The sequence below is a fragment of the Drosophila erecta genome, unplaced genomic scaffold, assembly GCF_003286155.1.
Source record: "Drosophila erecta strain 14021-0224.00,06,07 unplaced genomic scaffold, DereRS2 tig00000055-arrow-pilon, whole genome shotgun sequence".
NCBI classification, from domain to species: Eukaryota; Metazoa; Arthropoda; class Insecta; order Diptera; family Drosophilidae; genus Drosophila; species Drosophila erecta.
In genome coordinates this window covers 18,875,906-18,896,731 of record NW_020825200.1, presented here as the reverse complement: position 1 = coordinate 18,896,731, position 20,826 = coordinate 18,875,906, and the positions used below count along the sequence as shown (strand labels likewise).

The following is a 20,826-nucleotide window of genomic DNA, read 5'->3' as shown; positions in this document are numbered from 1 at the left end:
TAGATTTTTCAGTTATTAAAAATGTTTAATTTCACTTAACGAAACAAAAACGTACAACAACCCAACTCTATGACTACTGGGCGGCCAACTTGGCGTCCAACTGGCCCAGATCAATGCCCAGTTCCCTGAGCCGCCGCTCCTGCTCTTTGGTGTCCAGTCCGTGTTCCTTATTGTACTTATAGTTGACAGTCAGCTGCACCTCCTCCAGACCACTGACATGATCGTACAAGTTGCCCTCCAACCGCAGATCTATGTCGCTCTCCTCGCGCAGTGCACAAAAGTACAGGAGGAAGACGGCCAGGCTGGCGGAGATTACGTATGGTTGGTACCACAGGGTCTCGTCACTTCCGCCACTGCGTGTGTCCTTGGCGCGCCAGGTGGCCGCCTGGCTACCGAAAAACTTAATGGGCTCATTGCTGACCATGTCGTCGTCTCTTTGGCTGCCTGCTCCTTGATTCTTCACATAGCAGCGGGTTGCAGTTGGAGTACCGCCTGTAGCTGGCACCAGTTGCCTACGACGACAGCCAATTGTCACTCCAGTGGTTAAGGATCATACCAGTATAACAACTCACCGCAGCACCCTTGTTTTTGTCAGCAAACGCAGCATTTTCGATAGGGAACCAAACAAATTTCATAACAAAATTGGTAAAACAGCTGACGATTTAGAGATGAGAGCTATCGCCGGCACGCAATATAGCGATGTATCGATGCCTTGCGAAACAGCGAAAATATGGTACAAGATATAATATTATGTTGTACATATTATTACAAGTACAAGTTTAAGTAAAAGTACAAGTTTATTTATTATTATAGCGATGTACACAACATTAAAAGAGCAACAAAAAAATTATTATTTGACCACTTTGACCACACACGCTTGCAAACGATGATTTGACCACCGGTTTGCACATCTCTAACACTCCACACGTGTATTTTAAATTGTAAACACGCGCTGGTGGTTCTTTACTGCAAAAATGGGCGCAACCAAGAACCTAGACTTGATAGGCACCATTGAGGACGATGCCGAGGTCGAGAACTTGTCGGAGGACTCCGATGCGGAGGTCGAGGTAGGTTACTCACACTTTTACACCGAAACCAAAACTGAGTTCCGAGTGCCTCTGCAGTACCAACCCACAAAACTGAGGCACAAAAAGGTGACGGAGTTTGAGAAGGGCTTCGAGTTCGTGTCCTCGGTGAAGGAGTACAACCAGGACACTTGGGACGACCTGATGAAGTACGTGAAGCGGAAGGCGCGCACAAAGACAGACGACAAGATCGCCGCCCGGCTCCAAAAGAGGGGTGGCGCCGAAGCTGTGGCTGCGGAGCAGAGCGATGGAAGTGAGATAGATCTCTCCGAGGACGAATTGAAGCATGACAACCTGCGGCTAAGGGAGAAAAAGGAGTCCAAGAAAAAGAAGAAGAAGGCTGGAGAGGAGGACGAAGAGGATGAGGGGGAGAAGATGCAGTTCGACGACACTGTGGAGGCGAACGAGCAGATCACCTCCTTCTACCAGATGAATCTGTCACGTCCCCTGATGCGTGCCATCGGTGTCCTGGGATACATCTATCCTACGCCGATCCAGGCCTCTACGATTCCGGTCGCTTTGCTAGGTCGTGATATCTGTGGCTGCGCTGCCACGGGAACGGGCAAAACGGCTGCCTATATGTTGCCGACTCTAGAACGTTTGCTATATCGTCCTCTTAACAATAAGGCCATAACCAGAGTACTGGTTCTAGTGCCCACTCGTGAGCTGGGCGCCCAGGTCTACCAGGTCACAAAGCAGTTGTGCCAGTTCACTAGTATCGATGTGGGTCTGGCCATTGGCGGCTTGGATGTGAAGGCTCAGGAGGCAGTACTTCGACAAAATCCCGACATAGTCATTGCCACGCCAGGTCGTCTAATCGATCACATTAAAAATACGCCTAGTTTTACATTGGATTCTGTTGAGGTAAGCAATCAAGAAGATGTTTAGTTATATAGCTTCATTATGATGATTCTCCATCCTTGCGCTCTGAGCTCTTTTTGTAGCTAAGAGGAAAACCTGGTTCTTGCTTCTGCGCCGCAGATGCAAGCTGATTATACAGCTATTGTGTTTGCTATGTTTACTTCATCCAAACTATGACTTTAAATAACTTTCGATATCCCGAAAAGGTTCTCATTCTGGACGAGGCCGATCGTATGCTGGACGAGTACTTTGCCGAACAGATGAAGGAGATCATCAACTCCTGCTGTAAGACACGTCAGACCATGTTGTTCTCTGCCACAATGAGCGAGCAGGTCAAAGATCTGGCAGCAGTTTCGCTGGACAAGCCTGTCAAGGTGTTCGTCAACAATAACCAGCAAGTGGCCTTCAATCTGCGTCAGGAATTTATTCGCATACGTGAGGATAAGGAAGGTGACCGGGAACCCATCCTGGCTAGTTTGATTTGTAGGACGTTCCACGATCACTGCATGGTATTTGTGCAAACCAAAAAGCAGGCCCATCGACTGCACATCTTACTGGGTCTCTTGGGCGTCCGAGCCGGCGAACTGCATGGCAATCTCACCCAGCAACAGCGTCTGGAGTCGCTTAAGAAGTTCAAGGAGGAGCAGATTGATGTGCTGATTGCCACAGATGTAGCTGCTCGTGGTCTGGATATTGTGGGCGTAAAAACGGTCATCAACTTTGTGATGCCCATCACCACAGAGCACTACATCCATCGAGTGGGTCGTACCGCTCGAGCTGGACGTGCTGGCATCTCCGTTTCCCTAGCAGGTGAAAAGGAGCGCAAGATCGTTAAGGACATTATCAAGAATGCGGAGAGTACCATCAAGAATCGTATAATTCCGCCAGAGATTATTGAAAAATACCGCAACAAACTTACAAGCTTGGAGCCAGAAATCCGTAAATTCATTGTAACTGTAACATTTTCCAAATTTGCTCATGTAATTTTATTCTTTTATAGAAAATATTCTGGACGAAGAACAGGCTGAACGACAGCTAGCCAAAACGGAGCAACAGCTTTCCAAAACGGAGCGAAAGCTGCTGGGTCAGACCAACGAGCGACGTGGTTGGTTCCAGACGAAGCAGCAACGCGAGGCGGAGAAGGATCGCTTAGCGTTGACAACCGGTGACGAGGATAAAGCATCTGGTGGAAAGGGAAAGGGCAAGACGGCCGGAAAGCGTAAGCGACCCGAGTACGGAGGCGATGGCGAGGATGGTCCACCGGTCAAGGAGCTCGAGGCAAAGCGCAACAAGAAGAAGAAAGAGGAGCCTCGAAAGAAGACGCCCGAGCAGCTGGCCAAGGAGCGAGCAATGAAAGAGATCGAGAAGGTGTCCCTTGTACGCGCCAAGATGGCCAAGCTGCGCAAACGTCCAGGCAAACTGGGAGCCGCCACCGAAGTTCACAGAGGCGGTGCCTCCGACAGTAAACCCAAGCGACGCGGTGGTCAGTCGGCGTTCACTAACGATTTGACCGATGTGAGTCGTGGCGGAGCTCTGCGTCTAAGGTGAGTAGCTATTTTGAGCTTTTCGTAATAGTTGTTTTAATGTTGTACACGTTTTCCAGGTCCGAGGCCAATCGGCACAAGAAAATGACCAAGATTGCTGCCAAGAAGAAAGCAAGCAGTGTCAAGCTGACAAATAAGGCGGGAAAGAATAAATTCAACAAGGGCAAGAACTTCGGAGGACCTCGTCATGCCAAGAAGGATAAAAAGAAGTAGAGCTAAAAGAAAGAACTACGCTATGTTAAATCGTAAACTTGTAAAATAAAACTTTTCTTCTTTAAGGCATTTCATTCTTTTGGTTTACATTAATCAAGTGGCATTTATCAAATAATAACGTGTGTCAATCAGAGTGTTCGGATAAAAAATTCAACTTTCTAATATAACTAACGAAATGTATAATTGCCAATTTAGAATTGCTTAAATAAGTTTCGCTTATCTAACTTCGCTAGGCTTAAAAAGCGCGCCATTAATATCGATAAAAATCGATGGTGTGAACTTTTTAACAACTTTGTTTCCCTTCACTAATTTTGCTTGAACATTTTCCTCCTTTCGCTTTTTTTCTGATTTTGGCCACAATAATGTGCTTAATCTTCTAAATTTGCATTTACCTAAAGCTCTGAATGATGAGCAGCCTGTGCAAATATGGACCTCCCCGAGATTCCGACTCGGATAGCAGCTACGATGGATTCTACTTCTCGGATGAGGTGGGTGTTCCTTGTTCTATTATTTCTAGTGTTCCTTGTGTGACTGTATTTTCGGTCCAGGTGAAACGCCCGAAACCAGCGCCTTTTGTGGATCCCGAGCAGAAGCTCTACGATGCAGTGCTCGACGGGGATCTAAAGGCGATGCAGCAGGAGATGCGCAGCCTCGTCCTCCCAGTGGATCAGGCTGTAAAAGGTGGTCTCAACTTACTGATGCTCGCCTGTCGCGAGGGCCACTACAAAATTGTTGAATGGCTGGTGGATAAGGCAGGGGCCAATGTAAATAGGCAGCTGGATTCCTTGATGCCACTGATGATGGCCTGCAATAGCACCCACAAGGATCCGTATGTGGCGGAGAGAATCGTGCGCCTGCTCCTCCGCCACGGAGCCGTGATCAACGTGTCCGACAAATATGGAATGACACCCTTTATGTTCGCCTGCCAGAATGGCTTCACCGGCGTTGTGCGTCTCCTTATCAATGACGTTAGCTTTGATTCTGTGGATAATCAGGGCTGCACTGCCATCTTTCACGCCATCGAGAAGAATCATGTAGAGGTGGTGAAGCTGTTGGTGGAGGTGGGCGTAAATGCTACGATAGCAAACAACAAGGGATACACGCCCACCCAGGTGGCAGAGTGCCATGGATACTACGATCTGCTGGAGTTCCTGCCGCGTCCAGCCTCCACTTACCTGGTGCCGACGCACTTCCTGGGCTACAACACGCTAAGGGATCACATTCCACGCATCTTCCTTAAAAGCGATTGCCCGGAATATTTTCAGGAACTTAATGGTATCCTGCAGGCCATCAATCTTGGGAACATGGTGCAATACTTCGCCATTGCGAGGATCTCGCTGGCCGAGTTCCTCGTCATGGATGAGCAGTCTCTTCGTGAGATTGGCATCGAGTATCCAATCTTTCGTCACAAGATATTGACGGGAATTCTCGAGTAAGTGAATTTGTATAACGGTGTGAATGGTGTAAAATTCACTTGAAAACCCATAACAAATTGGCTCTTCATTGCAGCTTTCATCTTCATCATTGGTGCAACTCGTCAATAGCTCGTGTCAAAAAAGATGACATGAATAAGTGTGTGGTGCTCTTTATAATATTACTATTGCAACTAACCCAAAAATACTTGCAGCTTCTATGAGATCCTGATGGTAACCGCAAATCATCTGCAGCACTTAATAATTATTCAGGCCTCCCTGCGCTTTATTTTAAAAAACCAGGAACATAATATTATGGGACAGCCCTCGGAGACGCAGTTGTCTGCAATAAAAAATAGTTTTGAGGGATATCGAGATGTTCTTAACCAAATCACAAATACAGTCAAATATGTAAGTTTCGCATTTAAATTGATCTTACTTTAGGATACTCAATACTTTTAATTATATTTTTAGCTCGGTTCTTTTAGTCCCTCTCGGAATCCCCTGTTCATTGATTTCAATGAAATTCTTGCAGAGCGAAAACGCAAAAAGGTCCGTAACTACTTCAAGTACACAACTATTATCCTTGGAATCTCAGTTTTCATTTGCCTTAAGTGCAAGTGGTTCTCATAGTATCCGCTGAGGAACATTCCCTATATTATTTCCAACGGTTATGAAGAACGTTGTTTTCTTAAACGTTCTGAATTGTCGGAACTCATTTGCAAATCAAAATAGTTTTAAGTGAAAGAAAAGTGCTTAAGCTTAACCCATACTTCGTACGAATCGAAGATTATTAATTGTAATTTCTAAAAATTAGAAAACGCGTAATCTCTTAATACATTTAGCAACAGTTTTCTCGTTAAGACAATATATGTTACCACACAATAGAAATTTATGAAACGTTACCTCAAAACATGAATATACCTGAAAGTGAAACTAAAAGAAACGAATATTCAAATGTAGAAACTAAATGTTATAACGGAAACATAATACATATATTAATATATGGTAAACAAATGGAAATTTTATTTTTGTTAACCGATTAATAAAGGAGTTGTTACCTAACCAGACTATTTTTCCCTAATTTCCAATTAAGTTATGAATTTAAAACTGCTTTTTCCTAGAAGTTTTATAAGCAAAGGGATATTACAATTTAAATTTACCGATCACGATCAGGAGCCGGAGTCGATCTGGCCATTTCCGTCCGTCCGTTTGCTCAAGTTTGTTTCCAAATATTGTTATTTTTATTTTTTTTTTCATTTTATGATTTCACACCCGTTCTAACGCCCACAAAACGCTCAAATTTGTCACGCCCAAGCTTTTGAACAATTTGTAATATTGATTTTCATTTTATTATTTTTTTTTCCCCCAATTTCTATCGATATGCCAGAAAAATCTGGAAAGTTCTCGTTCGCACTTCCACTAGCTGAGTAACGGGTATCTGATAGTCGGGCAACTCGACTAAAGCGTTCTCTCTTGTTTTGCTGTTTTATACCCCAGCGAAACTAAACGGGCACACTGATTTTTGTTTACAATAAAATTCGCGTAAAGATTTCCCGCCATGCCGGAAGATTTGGAGCCTGGTTTCATCCGGAAGCTGGACGAGGTGGTAGTGAACCGCATAGCCGCCGGAGAGATCATTCAGCGACCCGCCAACGCCTTAAAAGAGCTGCTGGAAAATAGTTTGGACGCCCAATCGAGTCACATCCAGGTGCAGGTGAAGGCCGGCGGACTAAAGCTGCTACAAATCCAGGACAATGGCACTGGGATTCGGCGCGAAGATCTGGCCATCGTTTGCGAGCGGTTTACCACCTCCAAGTTAACCCGCTTCGAGGACTTGTCCCAGATAGCCACATTTGGCTTCAGAGGAGAGGCTTTGGCCAGCATAAGTCATGTGGCGCACCTAAGCATCCAGACCAAGACGGCGAAGGAAAAGTGCGGCTACAAGGCAACCTATGCGGATGGCAAGCTCCAGGGTCAGCCGAAACCGTGTGCTGGAAACCAAGGTACCATCATTTGCATAGAGGATCTGTTCTACAACATGCCGCAAAGGAGGCAGGCCCTCCGTTCGCCGGCCGAGGAGTTCCAGAGATTGTCTGAGGTTCTGGCCAGGTACGCTGTCCACAATCCAAGGGTGGGTTTCACTCTTCGCAAGCAGGGAGACGCGCAACCTGCCCTGCGGACACCAGTGGCTAGTTCCCGATCCGAAAATATCCGTATCATATACGGGGCAGCAATTTCCAAGGAGCTGCTGGAGTTTAGCCACCGCGATGAGGTTTTCAAGTTCGAAGCCGAATGCCTGATCACCCAAGTTAACTATTCGGCCAAAAGGAGTCAGATGCTATTGTTCATCAACCAACGACTGGTGGAGTCCTCGGGTTTGTGAGCATAATCATCTCCTTATGCAGAAAACTAATCTATTATATTCCCTAGCTCTGAAGACCGCCGTGGACTCCGTGTATGCCACCTACCTGCCCCGTGGCCAGCATCCTTTCGTATATATGAGCCTTACGCTGCCGCCCCAGAATTTGGATGTGAATGTTCATCCCACCAAGCATGAGGTGCATTTTCTCTACCAGGAAGAGATCGTGGATCGCATTAAGCAGCAGGTTGAAGCCCAACTCCTAGGCAGCAATTCCACCAGGACGTTCTACAAACAGCTAAGGCTACCAGGAGCCTCCGACCTGGATGAAACCCAGTCTGCTGATAAAACGCAACGCATCTATCCAAAGGAGCTGGTGCGCACTGATGCCACTGAGCAAAAACTAGATAAGTTTCTGGCGCCTCTGGTTAAAAGTGATTCAGGTGCGTCCTCCAGTTCCTCCCAGGAAGCCCGTCGTCTGCCAGAAGAGAGTTTTCGTGTTACTGCGGCAAAGAAATCCCGAGAAGTGCGTTTAAGCAGCGTGCTAGACATGAGGCAGCGGGTGGAGCGGCAGTGCAGCGTTCAGATGAGGAGCACACTCAAAAACATGGTCTATGTGGGCTGTGTGGATGAGAGACGAACCTTGTTCCAGCATGAAACGCACCTTTATCTGTGCAACACACGAACTTTTAGTGAGGAACTGTTTTACCAACGGATGATTTACGAGTTTCAAAACTGCTCTGAAATCACAATAACTCCACCATTGCCTCTCAAGGAGCTGCTGATGCTGTCGCTGGAAAGCGAAGCCGCCGGCTGGACACCCGAGGACGGGGATAAGGCTGAACTAGCGGACAGTGCTGCGGAGATTCTTCTGAAAAAGGCGCCCATCATGAGGGAGTATTTCGGCTTGCGCATCTCGGAGGAGGGAATGCTCGAAACTCTGCCAAGTTTGCTGCACCAGTATCGACCTTGTGTGACCCACCTGCCCGTTTACCTACTCCGCTTGGCCACCGAAGTGGACTGGGAACAGGAGGCGCGCTGCTTCGAGACTTTCTGCAGGGAAACGGCTCGATTTTACTCGCAATTGGATTGGCGGGAAGGTCCGACTGCGGGGTATTCCAAATGGACAGTGGAGCACGTTCTATTCCCAGCCTTTAAAAAATATCTTTTGCCACCACCACGTATCAAGAATGAAATATACGAGCTCACTAACCTTCCCACTCTGTACAAGGTGTTCGAGAGGTGCTAGCTCGGATTTTTAATGTTCCACCCTTTTTTTTAAGGATTTTCAGTCCCAGAACTTTTGGGATTGAGTATATTCCATATTCTTAAGATAAATATTTGCGTTTTGGATATTGTGATAAGGTTATGATCTCCTGGATCAATTCAACTTCAAAGTAATCATATTTATAAACATAAGGTGCATGACTAAGTATTTAAATCCGGCTGGCGGAGTCGGCTGACCCGTTCAGCGTTCTTCACGTGCTCCTTCAACAGCCCCATGATCTCCGTGTCGTACTCCTTGGGTGTGGGCTTGACATCGGTGGCCCAGTAATAGATGTCCCAGTCGTTACTGACCCCGTTGATTAACTGATCGTACTGCGCCGTCTGCTCGGCGCTGAAGCTCTGGAGATGCTTGGCTGCAAAGGTGCTCAACAGGAGATCGTTCTCCAGCATTCCCCGCTTGCGCGATTGATACAGAAGCCTGGAAAGGAGTAGTAAAGTGTTGATATAATGATGATATAAATAATAACTTCCTGTTTTATGTTTTAACAAGAAAATAATGTGAAAATATATAGATGGGGTCATGCTTGCTAAAAATAAATAGGAAAGAAACTTTTGAAGTTCTTGTGTAAACTATAGTTTATATATAAAGTTAATAAAGGACAATGGATGTGAGCAAAGAGAAAATAAATAAATTAAAATGATCTCTTCTAAGTAAATAGTCTTCTGTCTGTTTGTAATTACAAAATGTAATAATGTGAAACTAAATGTGGAACTTCTGCTAGGAATGATTGAAGTGAGTTAAGAGTTATACCCACCGCTGCTTGCGAGTTTGCAATGGCTCATTGGGACGCAGTGGATACTCCGGCAGTGGGAGATAATCCGGGTCCTCGTAGTCCACAATCACGTCGTCGAAGGTGCTGGCCAGAGGTGGCGGCGGAGGGGATTCCTTCATGTTGGACATCGAGCGTCTCCACGGGAGGAAGATCCAACCCGAAATATCCATTGTCAGCTGGTCGTTGCGAAAATATAAATAGAAAATATGTAGGAAGAACTGCACAAATTGCATCCCATTGCAATCTTATGCAACCGGTTTGGGTATATGTACAGAGCTTACCCTTAGTTGGCGCAGCATTTTGGGTACAGAGAATTCTGGAATTCTTCAGTTTTTTAATTTACTAGGTTTTTTTGGATTTGTGTCGGACTATCAAAAAATTTAAAAAATCAAAATGTTGTGACAACTGCCGGCCGTTCAATTTGGGACTAAAAAACGAAAAGAGCGTTTTCTGTCCAACAGAGCTTTTTATTAAGGGCTTCCCCTATTTTATTTTAAATAAGCACTGGATATCATATATGAAAGATAGGTAGGGTACATTTATTTACAAATTTCAACCTGTGCAACCAGATTTTACCGCCATATTTTAAACATCTTCCTTGTTAGCGACTGGCAGAAGAAAACATAATAGCATACTAGGTCAGCGTATAAGGTGAAACTTAAAAAAATAAAGGGGATTATAAACCAACAGAATTTTAAATTAGCGGCTTGAAATTTCCGTATGGTCCATTAACAGCACTGTTAAAATTCTTCGTCTCACTAACAGCAACAATGTGACCGCAGACACGTTCGTGAAAAATACCGCCCCACAAATGCACATAGTATTTTACCGGTTGGAGCGCTTCAATCGGTAATCGTTGTTGAAAGTGTTCGGTCGAGTAACGCAAGTCTCGCAAGGCAGAAGTCGAAAAACATTTGACCCGAGCGGTTGTCCGGTTTCAAAATCGAGAGAAAAATCGGGAAAATCACGCCGCTTCGGTAAAAACAGCCGGCAAAATACAATGAGTTAATATTTGTTTTTTTCCGTTGTGTTTGGCGGATCAGAAAATCGCGGCATGAGGGATGCTGAAGTGCTTGAGTGCGGTGTACTAATATGCAGCAAATTCTGAGCGCGCAAAGCGTTTCAAGAAAGTAAACAAACAAAATGCATGTTTCAATTGAAATCTAAGTAAAAAAGTTACCTGTTTGTGATTTCCTTGCCACCCCCGGTTTGCGCGTGTGTTGGTGTACGTTCGAGTGCGTCTCTTAGTGTGAGTGTTGTGTTATTGTGTAAAAGGAAAACAAAACGGAAGGCTGAAACAACACGAAGGAGAGGAAGAAGAAGAACAACAACAAGGAGACTCGCGCGCGTTTGTGTGTGCGTGTGTGTGTGTGTGTGAGAAGAGCGGCCAGCGGCATAATGCCGGCGACAGCGAATTCATGGGTGTTGTTGCTGTTGTTGTTGGTCGCCGTGGAAAGATGCAGCAGCAACAGCAGCGGGCGCATCAATAGTCGCAGCAGCAGCAGCGGCTACAGGAAGTTTCACTGGCAGGAGCAACAGGAGGCCCCCACTTTGCGTCCTCTTCCTGAAAAAGGTACGTGTGCTATCTGCCTCTGGCCCACTGCCCACTGCCTCTTGCCTCTCGCTCCCCCGCATCTTAATTGTTGTTAATCTGCGGTGCATTAACCTGGCCTAAGTAAACATCTCCTCGCCCCCCTGGTCCCTCCTCCCTTGCCTTTGGCTGTGCCAAAAATAACAACTGCTCTCTCCGTCTGCCATTCTCTCTGTCTCTGTCGGTCTCTTTGTCTCTCTGTTTTTGTGTGCTGTTAGTCCCCCATTCCCTTTCTGCCGCCAACCGTCACTTCACTTTGTTATGCAAATTCCTTGGTTTTCTCGCCGCAAAATGCCGCAAAACAAATGAAAATAGAAACAAAAACAAATGTATGCAAAATATTTTTGTCGCTTGTTTTGCGTTTTTGCGTGGAATTTTCACGCAACGAGAATTGAAGAAAAATATTTGGCCATAATGCAAAGATGCAGATCCCGAGGATAGCCCAAAAAAAGTAAACTAAGTTTGCATTTTTCCAAAAAGTTTTTAAATATTTATAGATTCTGTATATTTTTCAACAATGATTTCACTTCGTTATTCAAAGAGTAATGAGATATAATTGAATAGGAAAGTACACATGAACCCACCGACTTTTTACATGTAAGCAAGTAAGATAGAATTCGTAGTTCGCGTCAGCTGCTGACACCGAATGAAATACTTATGACCGCGGAAAATTTGCACAGCATCAACAAATAAATTTAAATAAATTATGTACATACAATGGACTTCTTGACTCGGGCGCATTATGCATGCACATGATCCATGACCCGGGGTCCAAAAGTCTCCGCACAAAGGCTACCGCTGCCTCCATCTCGTTAAGATACAGATAAGGAACGCGCAGAAGTAAATAAAATTAAAGTAACCATTTCCTCATTTGGGGCTATGCGACGCCAGAACTCAGTGACAATTTGAGCGAGCAAATGCACGGAAGGCACCGAAATCAATCATACAAATTGTCTGCCTGACAATTCCAACAAGACAACGAGGTATGAGATAAGAGACAAAGTTAGAGGGCACCGCGGATTATTCATTTATTAAGCTTGTGCACTTATTCTGCATTCACTGTCAGATCTGTAATCCTATCCCTACGCAGATTCAGTATCTGCTTCTCCTGCGATGGATTCAATAGTAGCTAACTGCACCCACAAATGTTAATGACACCAGGTTGTTTATGTTTTATTTTCGAAATCTCATTTATAATCTTTCAGCCGAAGTGTGAACAACCCACGAACACTGAATTACAATCAAGTTTGGGCGCTCTTACACCTTTTTTAATAACAGCTTGCTCTCTATTTAAATTCCAATTAAAGATACAATTTTTTGAACTGATTGGCATTTTCTTTCACTTACGTAAGAGTTCTGTCTAATTTTTTAACCTGCCGCAGCCTTTTGAAGAGTTCAACAATTTGCAACGCACCCACAAAGCGAACCGTGCACAAATTTGTGTAGCCGGCTAAAGTGTTCCGCAGTGAGCGTTCTGCCCCGCGGAGGGGTGAAGGCCGTGCCTGCAACCCTACAGTGAACTCTCCCTTTCGCCTCCGCTGCCTTTTCTGCCCCGACCATCCTGGGCTGGCGGAAATATTGCGGAAATCGTTTATCATGTCGCCAATGGCTCTGTTTTAATAATTGCTGTCCGCGTTAAACGGACGGGGCGGGAAAGGGGAGAGAAACCGGAAGGGAAAGTGGGAGTGGCACGCCTCATTTGTGTTCACGAACGGAGGCAGAAGAAGTGATGAAAGCCCACTGGTTGTCCCCAGCGATATATTCATGACCGTAACTATAGGTATAGTGCGAGGTATGCTTTCGACAACGCGCCTTGGATATGGTGAACAAAAAACTATATTCCTAATAATTAGTGAAATTGTGTAGTAAAGATGTGACTTTAAAATTAAACTGTAATCACGGAATTATTTCTTATCTTGCTTGTGTGTTACTAAGTCACAAAACCGGTCACTGATAATGATTAAAGGATAATTATTTGTTTTATACTTTATTTGTTTTTATTTATTTGTTTATATTTAATCGATAATCTTGAACTATGAATCTGTTCTATATGCTTTAATAAGCAGGTGCTTCTCTTTCACATAGTTTTTCGGAAATGTCTTGAATTATCTTGGAAGAATATCAACATACATATATCATATTTATATACATATGTATATTCTTTTATTATTTTATATTATGTATTTTTATATTATTTTTAACCATACTAATTTGTACTGCACTCCCAAAGTGGATATAGAGCGGAGGAAGGCCATCAATCATAGCCATCTGTCAAGGGACAACATTCGAGATTGGAAGTCACCTTTAGACCAATTTTTTGGGCTGTCGTATTTATTCTCAGTCGGGTCCGTTCAAGTTCCACATTAAGTTTGTTTGTTTCCTCGCCTCAAGTTCAAGAGCAAACGATAACCTGTCCGCAAACGATTAAGTAACACCAACAACAATAGAAACAAACAAGTTTGTAAGGTGGGTTACAAACACACTGGTACACACACACACAAACTGGTAACACCTGCCTAAAGAGTCAAAAAAAAAAAAAAAAAAACGAAAACGCATACCCAGAAAGATACAATTTGCCTTTAGCCAAACAAGTTGGCCGAAAGCAAAGCAAACGGGCCCAAAACAGACTGGGCAAGCCGGCCGGCTTGCGGAAAGGAAAAAGAAACAAGAGTTGTAGAAAATCGGAAAAAATGTTTAAGGACTTTTCTCATGATATTCATATACCTTTTTTTACTCCCCTACATAATTGAGTCTGGAAAATCGGTATAGCCAGTAATTTGCTGCAGAACAATTATGTGGAAAATCCAGTCTGGGTTTCTTTCACACAACGAAATTCGCTCTCTTCTCCCTTCCCCTTTTTTGCAAACTTTTTATGCAAGACGTTTTTCTATATTGATTTATTGTACATTTTATTGTTGCCGCTCAATGCAGACGTGCTGCTGTGTGCTGTCTTTATTGTATTTCTGCTGGCTGCGCCGGTCATTTATGGCCCCTCTGGCCTCGAATAACGCACCACCGATATGGGGATTGCACGGAAAAAATCTGGGATGAATCCCAGAAGCACTGTCGACATGACTGTCGCAGCTCGAAAGTTAAAGCCATTCTTAGCCCAAAAGTTGTAAACCAAATCTTAAAAGCTTTTCAAATCGTATACACTGTATTGAAAGTTTGAATAAATTCAAAGAATTTATATAAAGAGTTTATGATTTTGGTTTCCGGTCTCAGTGAATTATCCACTTTATCACACCTTATTTTAGATTACAATTGGGTTTTAACTTTTTAATTTATTGGCAAAACCAGACCCCATATCACATGATTTTTTGCCGTGTGGGTCTCAGAACTGGAACCGGTTCAGATCGGATCGGTTGGGTTCAAGACGTCGAGCAAAAACACCAACATCGCCAGGGGGTCTAGACGAAGAGCCCAATATGGTCATGGGCAGGACAGTTGGCCAACGCATACGTTTTCTTGTCATCATCAGCGATGACTTGACTTTCTGCCAGGAGCAGAGAGTTGAACCCTCGTTTTGCCATCAACAGAGACTTCCTCATCCGCCTGAAGTTTCCTTACTCAATTTTCGATATCGCTCAAAACTACTTAAAATTGTCAATTGGAGAATTGCAAATAATTAGAAGGCAATTAAGACTTCATTGTGCTCGCGAAATGAGTTACCATTTAAACAGATTAAATAAGAGAACTGTGTACGGTATTGGTACATATTCAGAAATGGAAAAGTTGCGTTCGCAAAAAGATTTTAATTTTATTAATAAATTAAATCCTTTTTCGCTGCATGCAGATCCGTGAGTTTAATTTGCAAATGAAATTCTTTCGCAGTGTTTTTCTTGTCTGTCACGATTTTAATTAAGCGAACGCCGCTTACAAGCACGTTTTTTCAGCTTCTCCTTAAAAGGAAATTGCTGGAAGTGTTGTTCGCTTTTGCAATTCTGAATGATTAATAATCCGAATATTTGTCAAACGTGAATTCATTTTTCCCATTTGCCCACCCATTTGCCTGCCCACAGAGTGCACTCAATTTAGTTTTAATTAGCAGTGAGCATGAATCAATTGTATGAAAAGCTACAAACTCAACGAGCCTCTCGAGTGGACCTCGCCATTTGGCCCCTTTTATTCCACAGCCCCACTCTCTGCATACTGATGCTATAATTATTGTATACATATATATTTATATATGTATATATTTTTATAATTGCTTATAAAATGGCCTTACTTCAGGTCAAATTTTTGTTGCATTCAATTTAGATGCAAGAGCTTCGAAGTGCGGGGCTTAAAAACAAGATGAGTTGGGGGGAATGTCTGCTTGCGAAGGCTGAGAGTTGAATAGCCGCGAAAAATACATATATTTCACTCTGCAGCCTTATTGATAATAATGATTTTAATTTACTTAATAATTCGATTTCAGTAGCACCATGCTGGGCTCTCCAAAGCAGTTGATCTCTGAAACAGGAAAACATCAACAGCGCTGGGCCCTCGTATCTGCCTATATCTCTAAATAGAGATATACATATCTATATGGCCAGCTCTCGATGCTGTGTTTCTGTTCAGTTAGCTGTGTCATCGTTGGAATATTGAAAATGCATTAAAACAGCGCTACGGATTCTCCTACTACGCTTAGAATGGGTGGAGGGGGAACTGGGGTGTGTGGGTGCAACGTAAGTAGTAACTGCTGTGCTCGTGTAACAGCAAAACCGCAAAGCCAAACCAATCCTTCACCCATGGACTTTGTCTACTCTTTTCCTTGGTTTATGCGGTGACTGAATTTTCGAACTGCTACCTTTCCGTGCTTACCTGTGATATTTTATTTTGAAGTTTATTTTAAGTTCGAAATGTATTCTAATATAATATTTATATATGAAAATCAGACTTTGAGTTATGTTTATGAATATCTAGGCAATTGATAGACAGACTTTTACGAAGACTTATTTACCTTATATTTCCTTTTCTTATCTTACCTTTATCTTTAAAATGTTAAAGTTGAATATTAGAAATCATTTTATCATTAGAAGTCATTTTATGAGTAACCCCTGCTATGTACTTGTAATTGTTGTGCTGCTGCTCTTCGCGTTGCATCCATGAAACATTTTACAAAGTAATTTAACCGAACGACGACAGGCGGTATTATGGATGGAGGGGCATGGTTAGGGGAATGGAAATGGAAAGGAGGGAGGTGGCAGGCAAAACGCAAATTAATGATACGCAATTGCGGCAAATCGCACGCTTCCATGTGGGCGACGTTTTGTTTGAAGTGCACTTTGTCCTGCCTGTGTGTGTGCAGTGGGGCAGTGGTGTCGTGGTGTCGTGGTGGCGAGGTGGCGAGGTGGGTGGTGCAGCGGGTGGTGCAACAGAGGCAGCGGGCTGCAGAAGTGGTCTCGGATGTAATTGCAAGCTGTCGTTTGCCCGCTTTTTCCCATTCGCACCATTTGCACCACTGCATGTCCGACTCCGCATCGCGTTGTGGTAGGTTCTCAATTAGTTGTATTAATAACAGTTGGATGCCCCTCAGTTTTGGCCAACAATATTTGGTTAAAATGGACTAAGGACTAAAAGCGCAACTATAACGAGCTTTTCTTTTACGTTCAATTAGTGCTCCATGTTTTTTGAGTAGACTTTATTTAGGTTATTATATTTATTAAAGTTTAAAGTTGTTTAATTTGATTAAAATTGATTTCTTTTTGTTATAAAAATGTTAATATCTCGACTTAATATACAGGTTTTTATAAAATAAATTGTATCATTTCATCTGCTGGTAATATGTCATCTTTAAATGTATGACACATTTTTGTATACTACATTTCAATTGAAAGTCATTAATATTATTAGATTGTTGCTCTTTTCATCACCTTAAAGTTAGGCAATTTTTCTTCGGAATCTTACTGTAATATATGATTTATATGAATACAATACCTGAATATGATTTATGAAAAACGAGCTACTCCCTCTCGATGTTTCAGTTACGCAGTCCGAAAAGTACATATAGGGCTTACTTATATTTAACCATGAGGGGTATCGCGCGCAGTAGTCGTACTCTTTTAAGTGCAGCTTCCTGGAATGTTCCCTTTTGCCCCGCTTTCTCCCCTTTTTTGTTTTACCATATTTGCCTACCTTTGGCGCACTCGTCGGGCGTTTTTGTTGTTGGCACTGCTGGTTTTTGTGCTGTAATTTGTTCCTCTTCCTTTGTTTGCCCGACTGCTGCTGCTGTTGCTGCTGCTGCTGCTGCTGCTGCTGCTGCTGCGTCTGTTATTATAAGCATAGCGCTCGACGCTTTGCAAAATTGTTTCCACCTCCCTCGGATCTGGTGGCTCCGCTCCGGTCGCCTCCCGATTTGCTAGCTTTTGTTGCGCCCGATCCATTTGGAGTAACTGCTTCCTTCCAATGCGCCCCGCCCACGGCAGCCCCCGGTTAATCACAGTGCAGGTCCCCCATAGATACACGTTGCATTGGCCATCGATGATAAGTTCTTCTCGTCGAAACATGTTTCACATGCTCGTTGATGCGTCGCAACTTTGTTCTCTAATTTATGGCTTTGTCCCATCAATTGAGGGCGCATCGGTGGAGGGGGCACCAGTGGACGTGGATGTTAGATGGGTGGGCAGATCCTTATCAGCGGAACGCGCGTCGTGGAGCGGGACGCAACCACGCTGAGGCAGGGGAGCCGTGAAATATGAGCCCGTCTCGCATTAATTGCTCCAAGCCAACTCCTGCAATATTTCCAGTAATAAGCATAAGTTCTGTAAGTATTTTGTTACAGACGAACATTATGTAAGCGTATTTAAAAATGCGTATTCTTGATAGCCAAAAATGCGAAAATATCTCGTTCTCTATCACCGAGGGTCTCATAAACCATTTTTCCCTTCTCATGACAGTTGTTTGAAATGCATATAAGCACTGTTTTAATTAAATTTCAATGCAAATGTGCTAGCTAGCTATTTAATCAAGAAAAAGGCTTTCAGGCCCAACTCATTTGGGTCCTGCAGAGGAATTCAGGGATACAGACTCGAAAACAAGGGGCACGAGCTTAAACAGCAACAATCTAATTAAAATATTTCGCCTGATAAATAAGCTAAGCCATATCCATCTATATGTACATCCTTTCCCGTTTTCCCGTTTTGCCCCAGTTCATTTGGAGAAGTTTTCAAGCGCGTTATGCGTGGCTGAAGGGGGGAAGTGGAGTGTGCATTTTGTCTCTTTCAGCTTACTGCCAAAGTTTGTTAGTTCTAGCGCCAATTTTAATGTGCAAACTTTTGGCGGAGACTGTCTCCAGCAACGTTTTGTCAGGCACTGGGCGGATAAGGGGGTGTTTGGGGGTTAGAGATCGCTTCGGGTTGAATGATTAGCAAAAGTTTTTCATTCTCTGTCCCGCGTACTTATAACTAGGAAATGTGGTATTTTGTGCAGTCCAAACTTGAAGTGGATTGGAAAAGGGAGCGAAGAAACATAAATGCCATGTGAAAGTAGGGTTATTTTCCGCGGAAGCTGATTTCCGAAATGATAATGAAATGGCACATTTATAAAAGTTTATACGCATTATCCCTTAAAGAGGCTTATGCGTTTAAATTCTGCCAAATAAATGTGGTTAAGTGTTTTATTATTTCAATATCTGTTAATGCCTTTTGCTTTAATGCCACCTTCCATCAGAAATCAGGGATAGTATCTCTCATCAATCAAATTCTTTTGTTTGGCCCTAAGTTAATTACGGCTGGCGTAGTGATAAAAAGCGGCTGAGTTCAATATGTTATTGAATATCCACTTTTTCTGAATTGCCTTAATTGTTAAAAATAATAAAGCAATAAATACTTAAAAAAAAAAACGAAAAGGATAAAACAATAAAGCAGCGCAAAGTTGCAATTCATTTTCACAATATTTCCAGTACGTCGCCGTTGATGATTTGTGTAATTTGCGAACAATTTTTCAATTTAATGAAAGCGGAGTGAAAAAGACGGATCACATCCGCCGTCCCTCTCATCCATATCACCCATATCATCCGTATAATCCCGATGCTGACAGAATTTCAATTTATGCTCGGAATAAACGGAAAAAACACACTTTAATAAATGTGTATTGTAGGCTTGAAATATATATCAGAGATACATTACACGACCCGCGATTGGCTGCATAAACAAACAAGATGGAATTCCGGCAGACATGCGGATTGATAGAGTGCTTAATTGACAAATGATTGACAACTATGGCATTGCAGAGGCGCAGGGAAAACATTCATAAATGATATGTAACCTTTTGGTTTGGCGGCCCGTTAACGAGTTCATCTGGCATGCAGCAAAACAATAAAATAAACCCATTAAATAATTTAATATCCTATTCGAATTTTTTCCGTGCCGTTGTCAATGGAAATTTTCTATCCGTTTTCGAGAGTATTTTGTATATCCCAGTTGTTCATTGGCCCACCACGAATGAAAACCTTTCAGCTGCATATTTCTGGATAGCACATTTTCGCCTTTAACCCAACCCTCCTTTTAAAGTCACAAAAGTCACCACCAAACCCAAAAAAGAGAAAACCACCCGAGCCAATCCCTTTACTTTTCATCAATCTTTGTAAATCATTTTTCCCGACAAGGGATCTAAAAGGAAAAGCCATATTTTTCGTAGCACATTTTTTCGAAGAGGGAACGAAAATGGAATTTTTTTTAATTGTGCAGGCACCCGCAGCTTTTTCGGTATCACTCGGGTTTCTTTGAAAAATTCGGAATAATTTCCGGATATGAAGTTGGATCAATTCACGTAGAGCTGTCTTTCTCGAATAAAATGAATTAGGTTCTAAAATCTTGCCCCGAAGTAAAAAACCGAAGAACTGATACTAATCTAATCATGATACACATTTTTTAAAGACCTTCAACATAAAAAGTGTTTTGTAACCTTATAAGAAAATGATAAAGAAATCCAATTTAAGGTTGATAACGAATACGTTATACATAGAACTCTTAAATATACATATAAAAACAAGATGACCCTTCTCAGTTGTTGGTGTTATTTGTGCCGCTTTAGTTTGCCGGAAGAAACGCTGATAGACAACGCTCACTTTCCACGCTTTCTTCATCATATTTTGGCCCCATTCCCTTCTATAATATATTTTTGTATTTTCTAACGTTCTAGGAAATTAAAACGATGCTTTGTTTCACTTCTGCTGGCTTTTGTTGTGTGTTTGAAGTGAAAAATTTTTAATTTCCTCGCAGCCACAAAAGAATTCGCAGCTAATCTAGGGAACAATGAGGGGACAGAAGTAAGCAAAGGTTGGAGGGGATGTCGCTTCTGTTTGCTTTTTTCTATTTGTCGCTGTCCCCACTTTTCTGTGTGTATCCTTTCTGACTTTCGCGAGGAGCATCCTTTCACAAGCAGACACACAAATGCTCACCTTGGACAAACACGGAACCCCGGAGAAGGAGGACAAAGACTGACTTTATACTCATTTACAGCTGGAGCTTTTAATCTTAATTTTATAGTAGTGCAAAGCTTTGCCCTCGTCCTCCGAGCAAACATGCCAGGACCCTCCTGTCGAGAGTTGGCTCACACCCACACCCACTCCGCGCTGCCAACTGTCTATCTCTCCGGCACTTTTTAGTGGCACTTTAGAACTTGTTGGGGTCCTGAACGTGTGTGCACGGTTCGCATTCATTATGACAACGCTCGAACTAATTTAATCAGTTTAAATATGCATTTGGTATGCA

General features: G+C 43.0%; 5 protein-coding genes across 5 annotated transcripts; 3 read left to right on the top strand and 2 right to left on the bottom strand.

Annotated features, from left to right (window-relative positions):
* Nucleotides 1-4: 4 nt before the first annotated feature.
* LOC6542714 lies at nt 5-711 on the bottom strand. Its single transcript, XM_001970465.3, has 2 exons — nt 573-711; nt 5-512 (listed from the first exon to the last, which is right to left on the bottom strand). Exons 1-2 carry the CDS (start codon nt 605-607, stop codon nt 74-76), a joined length of 474 nt encoding a protein of 157 aa, XP_001970501.1. The 5' UTR covers nt 608-711; the 3' UTR covers nt 5-73.
* A 159-nt stretch (nt 712-870) lies between these two features.
* Nucleotides 871-3,772, top strand: LOC6541995 (probable ATP-dependent RNA helicase DDX27). The gene is made up of 5 exons (XM_001970464.3): nt 871-1,067; nt 1,125-1,949; nt 2,153-2,885; nt 2,947-3,490; nt 3,550-3,772. The coding sequence occupies exons 1-5, from the start codon at nt 975-977 to the stop codon at nt 3,701-3,703; spliced, it is 2,349 nt and encodes a 782-aa protein (XP_001970500.1). The 5' UTR covers nt 871-974; the 3' UTR covers nt 3,704-3,772.
* A 225-nt stretch (nt 3,773-3,997) lies between these two features.
* On the top strand, nt 3,998-6,183 carry LOC6542242 (tankyrase). Its single transcript, XM_001970463.3, has 5 exons — nt 3,998-4,191; nt 4,252-5,135; nt 5,213-5,275; nt 5,331-5,526; nt 5,590-6,183. Exons 1-5 carry the CDS (start codon nt 4,108-4,110, stop codon nt 5,746-5,748), a joined length of 1,386 nt encoding a protein of 461 aa, XP_001970499.1. The 5' UTR covers nt 3,998-4,107; the 3' UTR covers nt 5,749-6,183.
* Nucleotides 6,184-6,587: 404 nt separating this feature from the next.
* On the top strand, nt 6,588-8,903 carry LOC6543414 (DNA mismatch repair protein Mlh1). The gene is made up of 2 exons (XM_001970462.3): nt 6,588-7,493; nt 7,549-8,903. Exons 1-2 carry the CDS (start codon nt 6,677-6,679, stop codon nt 8,724-8,726), a joined length of 1,995 nt encoding a protein of 664 aa, XP_001970498.1. The 5' UTR covers nt 6,588-6,676; the 3' UTR covers nt 8,727-8,903.
* Nucleotides 8,831-10,007, bottom strand: LOC6542472 (succinate dehydrogenase assembly factor 2-A, mitochondrial). Its single transcript, XM_001970461.3, has 3 exons — nt 9,819-10,007; nt 9,520-9,713; nt 8,831-9,182 (listed from the first exon to the last, which is right to left on the bottom strand). The coding sequence occupies exons 1-3, from the start codon at nt 9,834-9,836 to the stop codon at nt 8,906-8,908; spliced, it is 489 nt and encodes a 162-aa protein (XP_001970497.1). The 5' UTR covers nt 9,837-10,007; the 3' UTR covers nt 8,831-8,905.
* Between the last annotated feature and the right edge of the window lie 10,819 nt (nt 10,008-20,826).

What these genes read in the sequence shown, in the direction of transcription:
- LOC6542472 (XM_001970461.3), bottom strand. An exon ending in TTGCAAACTCGCAAGCAGCG is followed by an intron (nt 9,183 to 9,519) that starts GTGGGTATAACT and finishes ACTCCTTTCCAG; the next exon opens with GCTTCTGTATCAATCGCGCA.
- LOC6542714 (XM_001970465.3), bottom strand. Translation starts at nt 607, where the DNA reads ATGCTGCGTTTGCTGACAAAAACAAGGGTGCTGCG. An exon ending in ACAAAAACAAGGGTGCTGCG is followed by an intron (nt 513 to 572) that starts GTGAGTTGTTAT and finishes CTGTCGTCGTAG; the next exon opens with GCAACTGGTGCCAGCTACAG.
- LOC6543414 (XM_001970462.3), top strand. Translation starts at nt 6,677, where the DNA reads ATGCCGGAAGATTTGGAGCCTGGTTTCATCCGGAAGCTGGACGAGGTG. An exon ending in ACGACTGGTGGAGTCCTCGG is followed by an intron (nt 7,494 to 7,548) that starts GTTTGTGAGCAT and finishes TATATTCCCTAG; the next exon opens with CTCTGAAGACCGCCGTGGAC.
- LOC6541995 (XM_001970464.3), top strand. Translation starts at nt 975, where the DNA reads ATGGGCGCAACCAAGAACCTAGACTTGATAGGCACCATTGAGGACGAT. An exon ending in TTACATTGGATTCTGTTGAG is followed by an intron (nt 1,950 to 2,152) that starts GTAAGCAATCAA and finishes TATCCCGAAAAG; the next exon opens with GTTCTCATTCTGGACGAGGC. An exon ending in GGCGGAGCTCTGCGTCTAAG is followed by an intron (nt 3,491 to 3,549) that starts GTGAGTAGCTAT and finishes CACGTTTTCCAG; the next exon opens with GTCCGAGGCCAATCGGCACA.
- LOC6542242 (XM_001970463.3), top strand. Translation starts at nt 4,108, where the DNA reads ATGATGAGCAGCCTGTGCAAATATGGACCTCCCCGAGATTCCGACTCG. An exon ending in AAAAAAGATGACATGAATAA is followed by an intron (nt 5,276 to 5,330) that starts GTGTGTGGTGCT and finishes AAATACTTGCAG; the next exon opens with CTTCTATGAGATCCTGATGG. An exon ending in TCACAAATACAGTCAAATAT is followed by an intron (nt 5,527 to 5,589) that starts GTAAGTTTCGCA and finishes TTATATTTTTAG; the next exon opens with CTCGGTTCTTTTAGTCCCTC.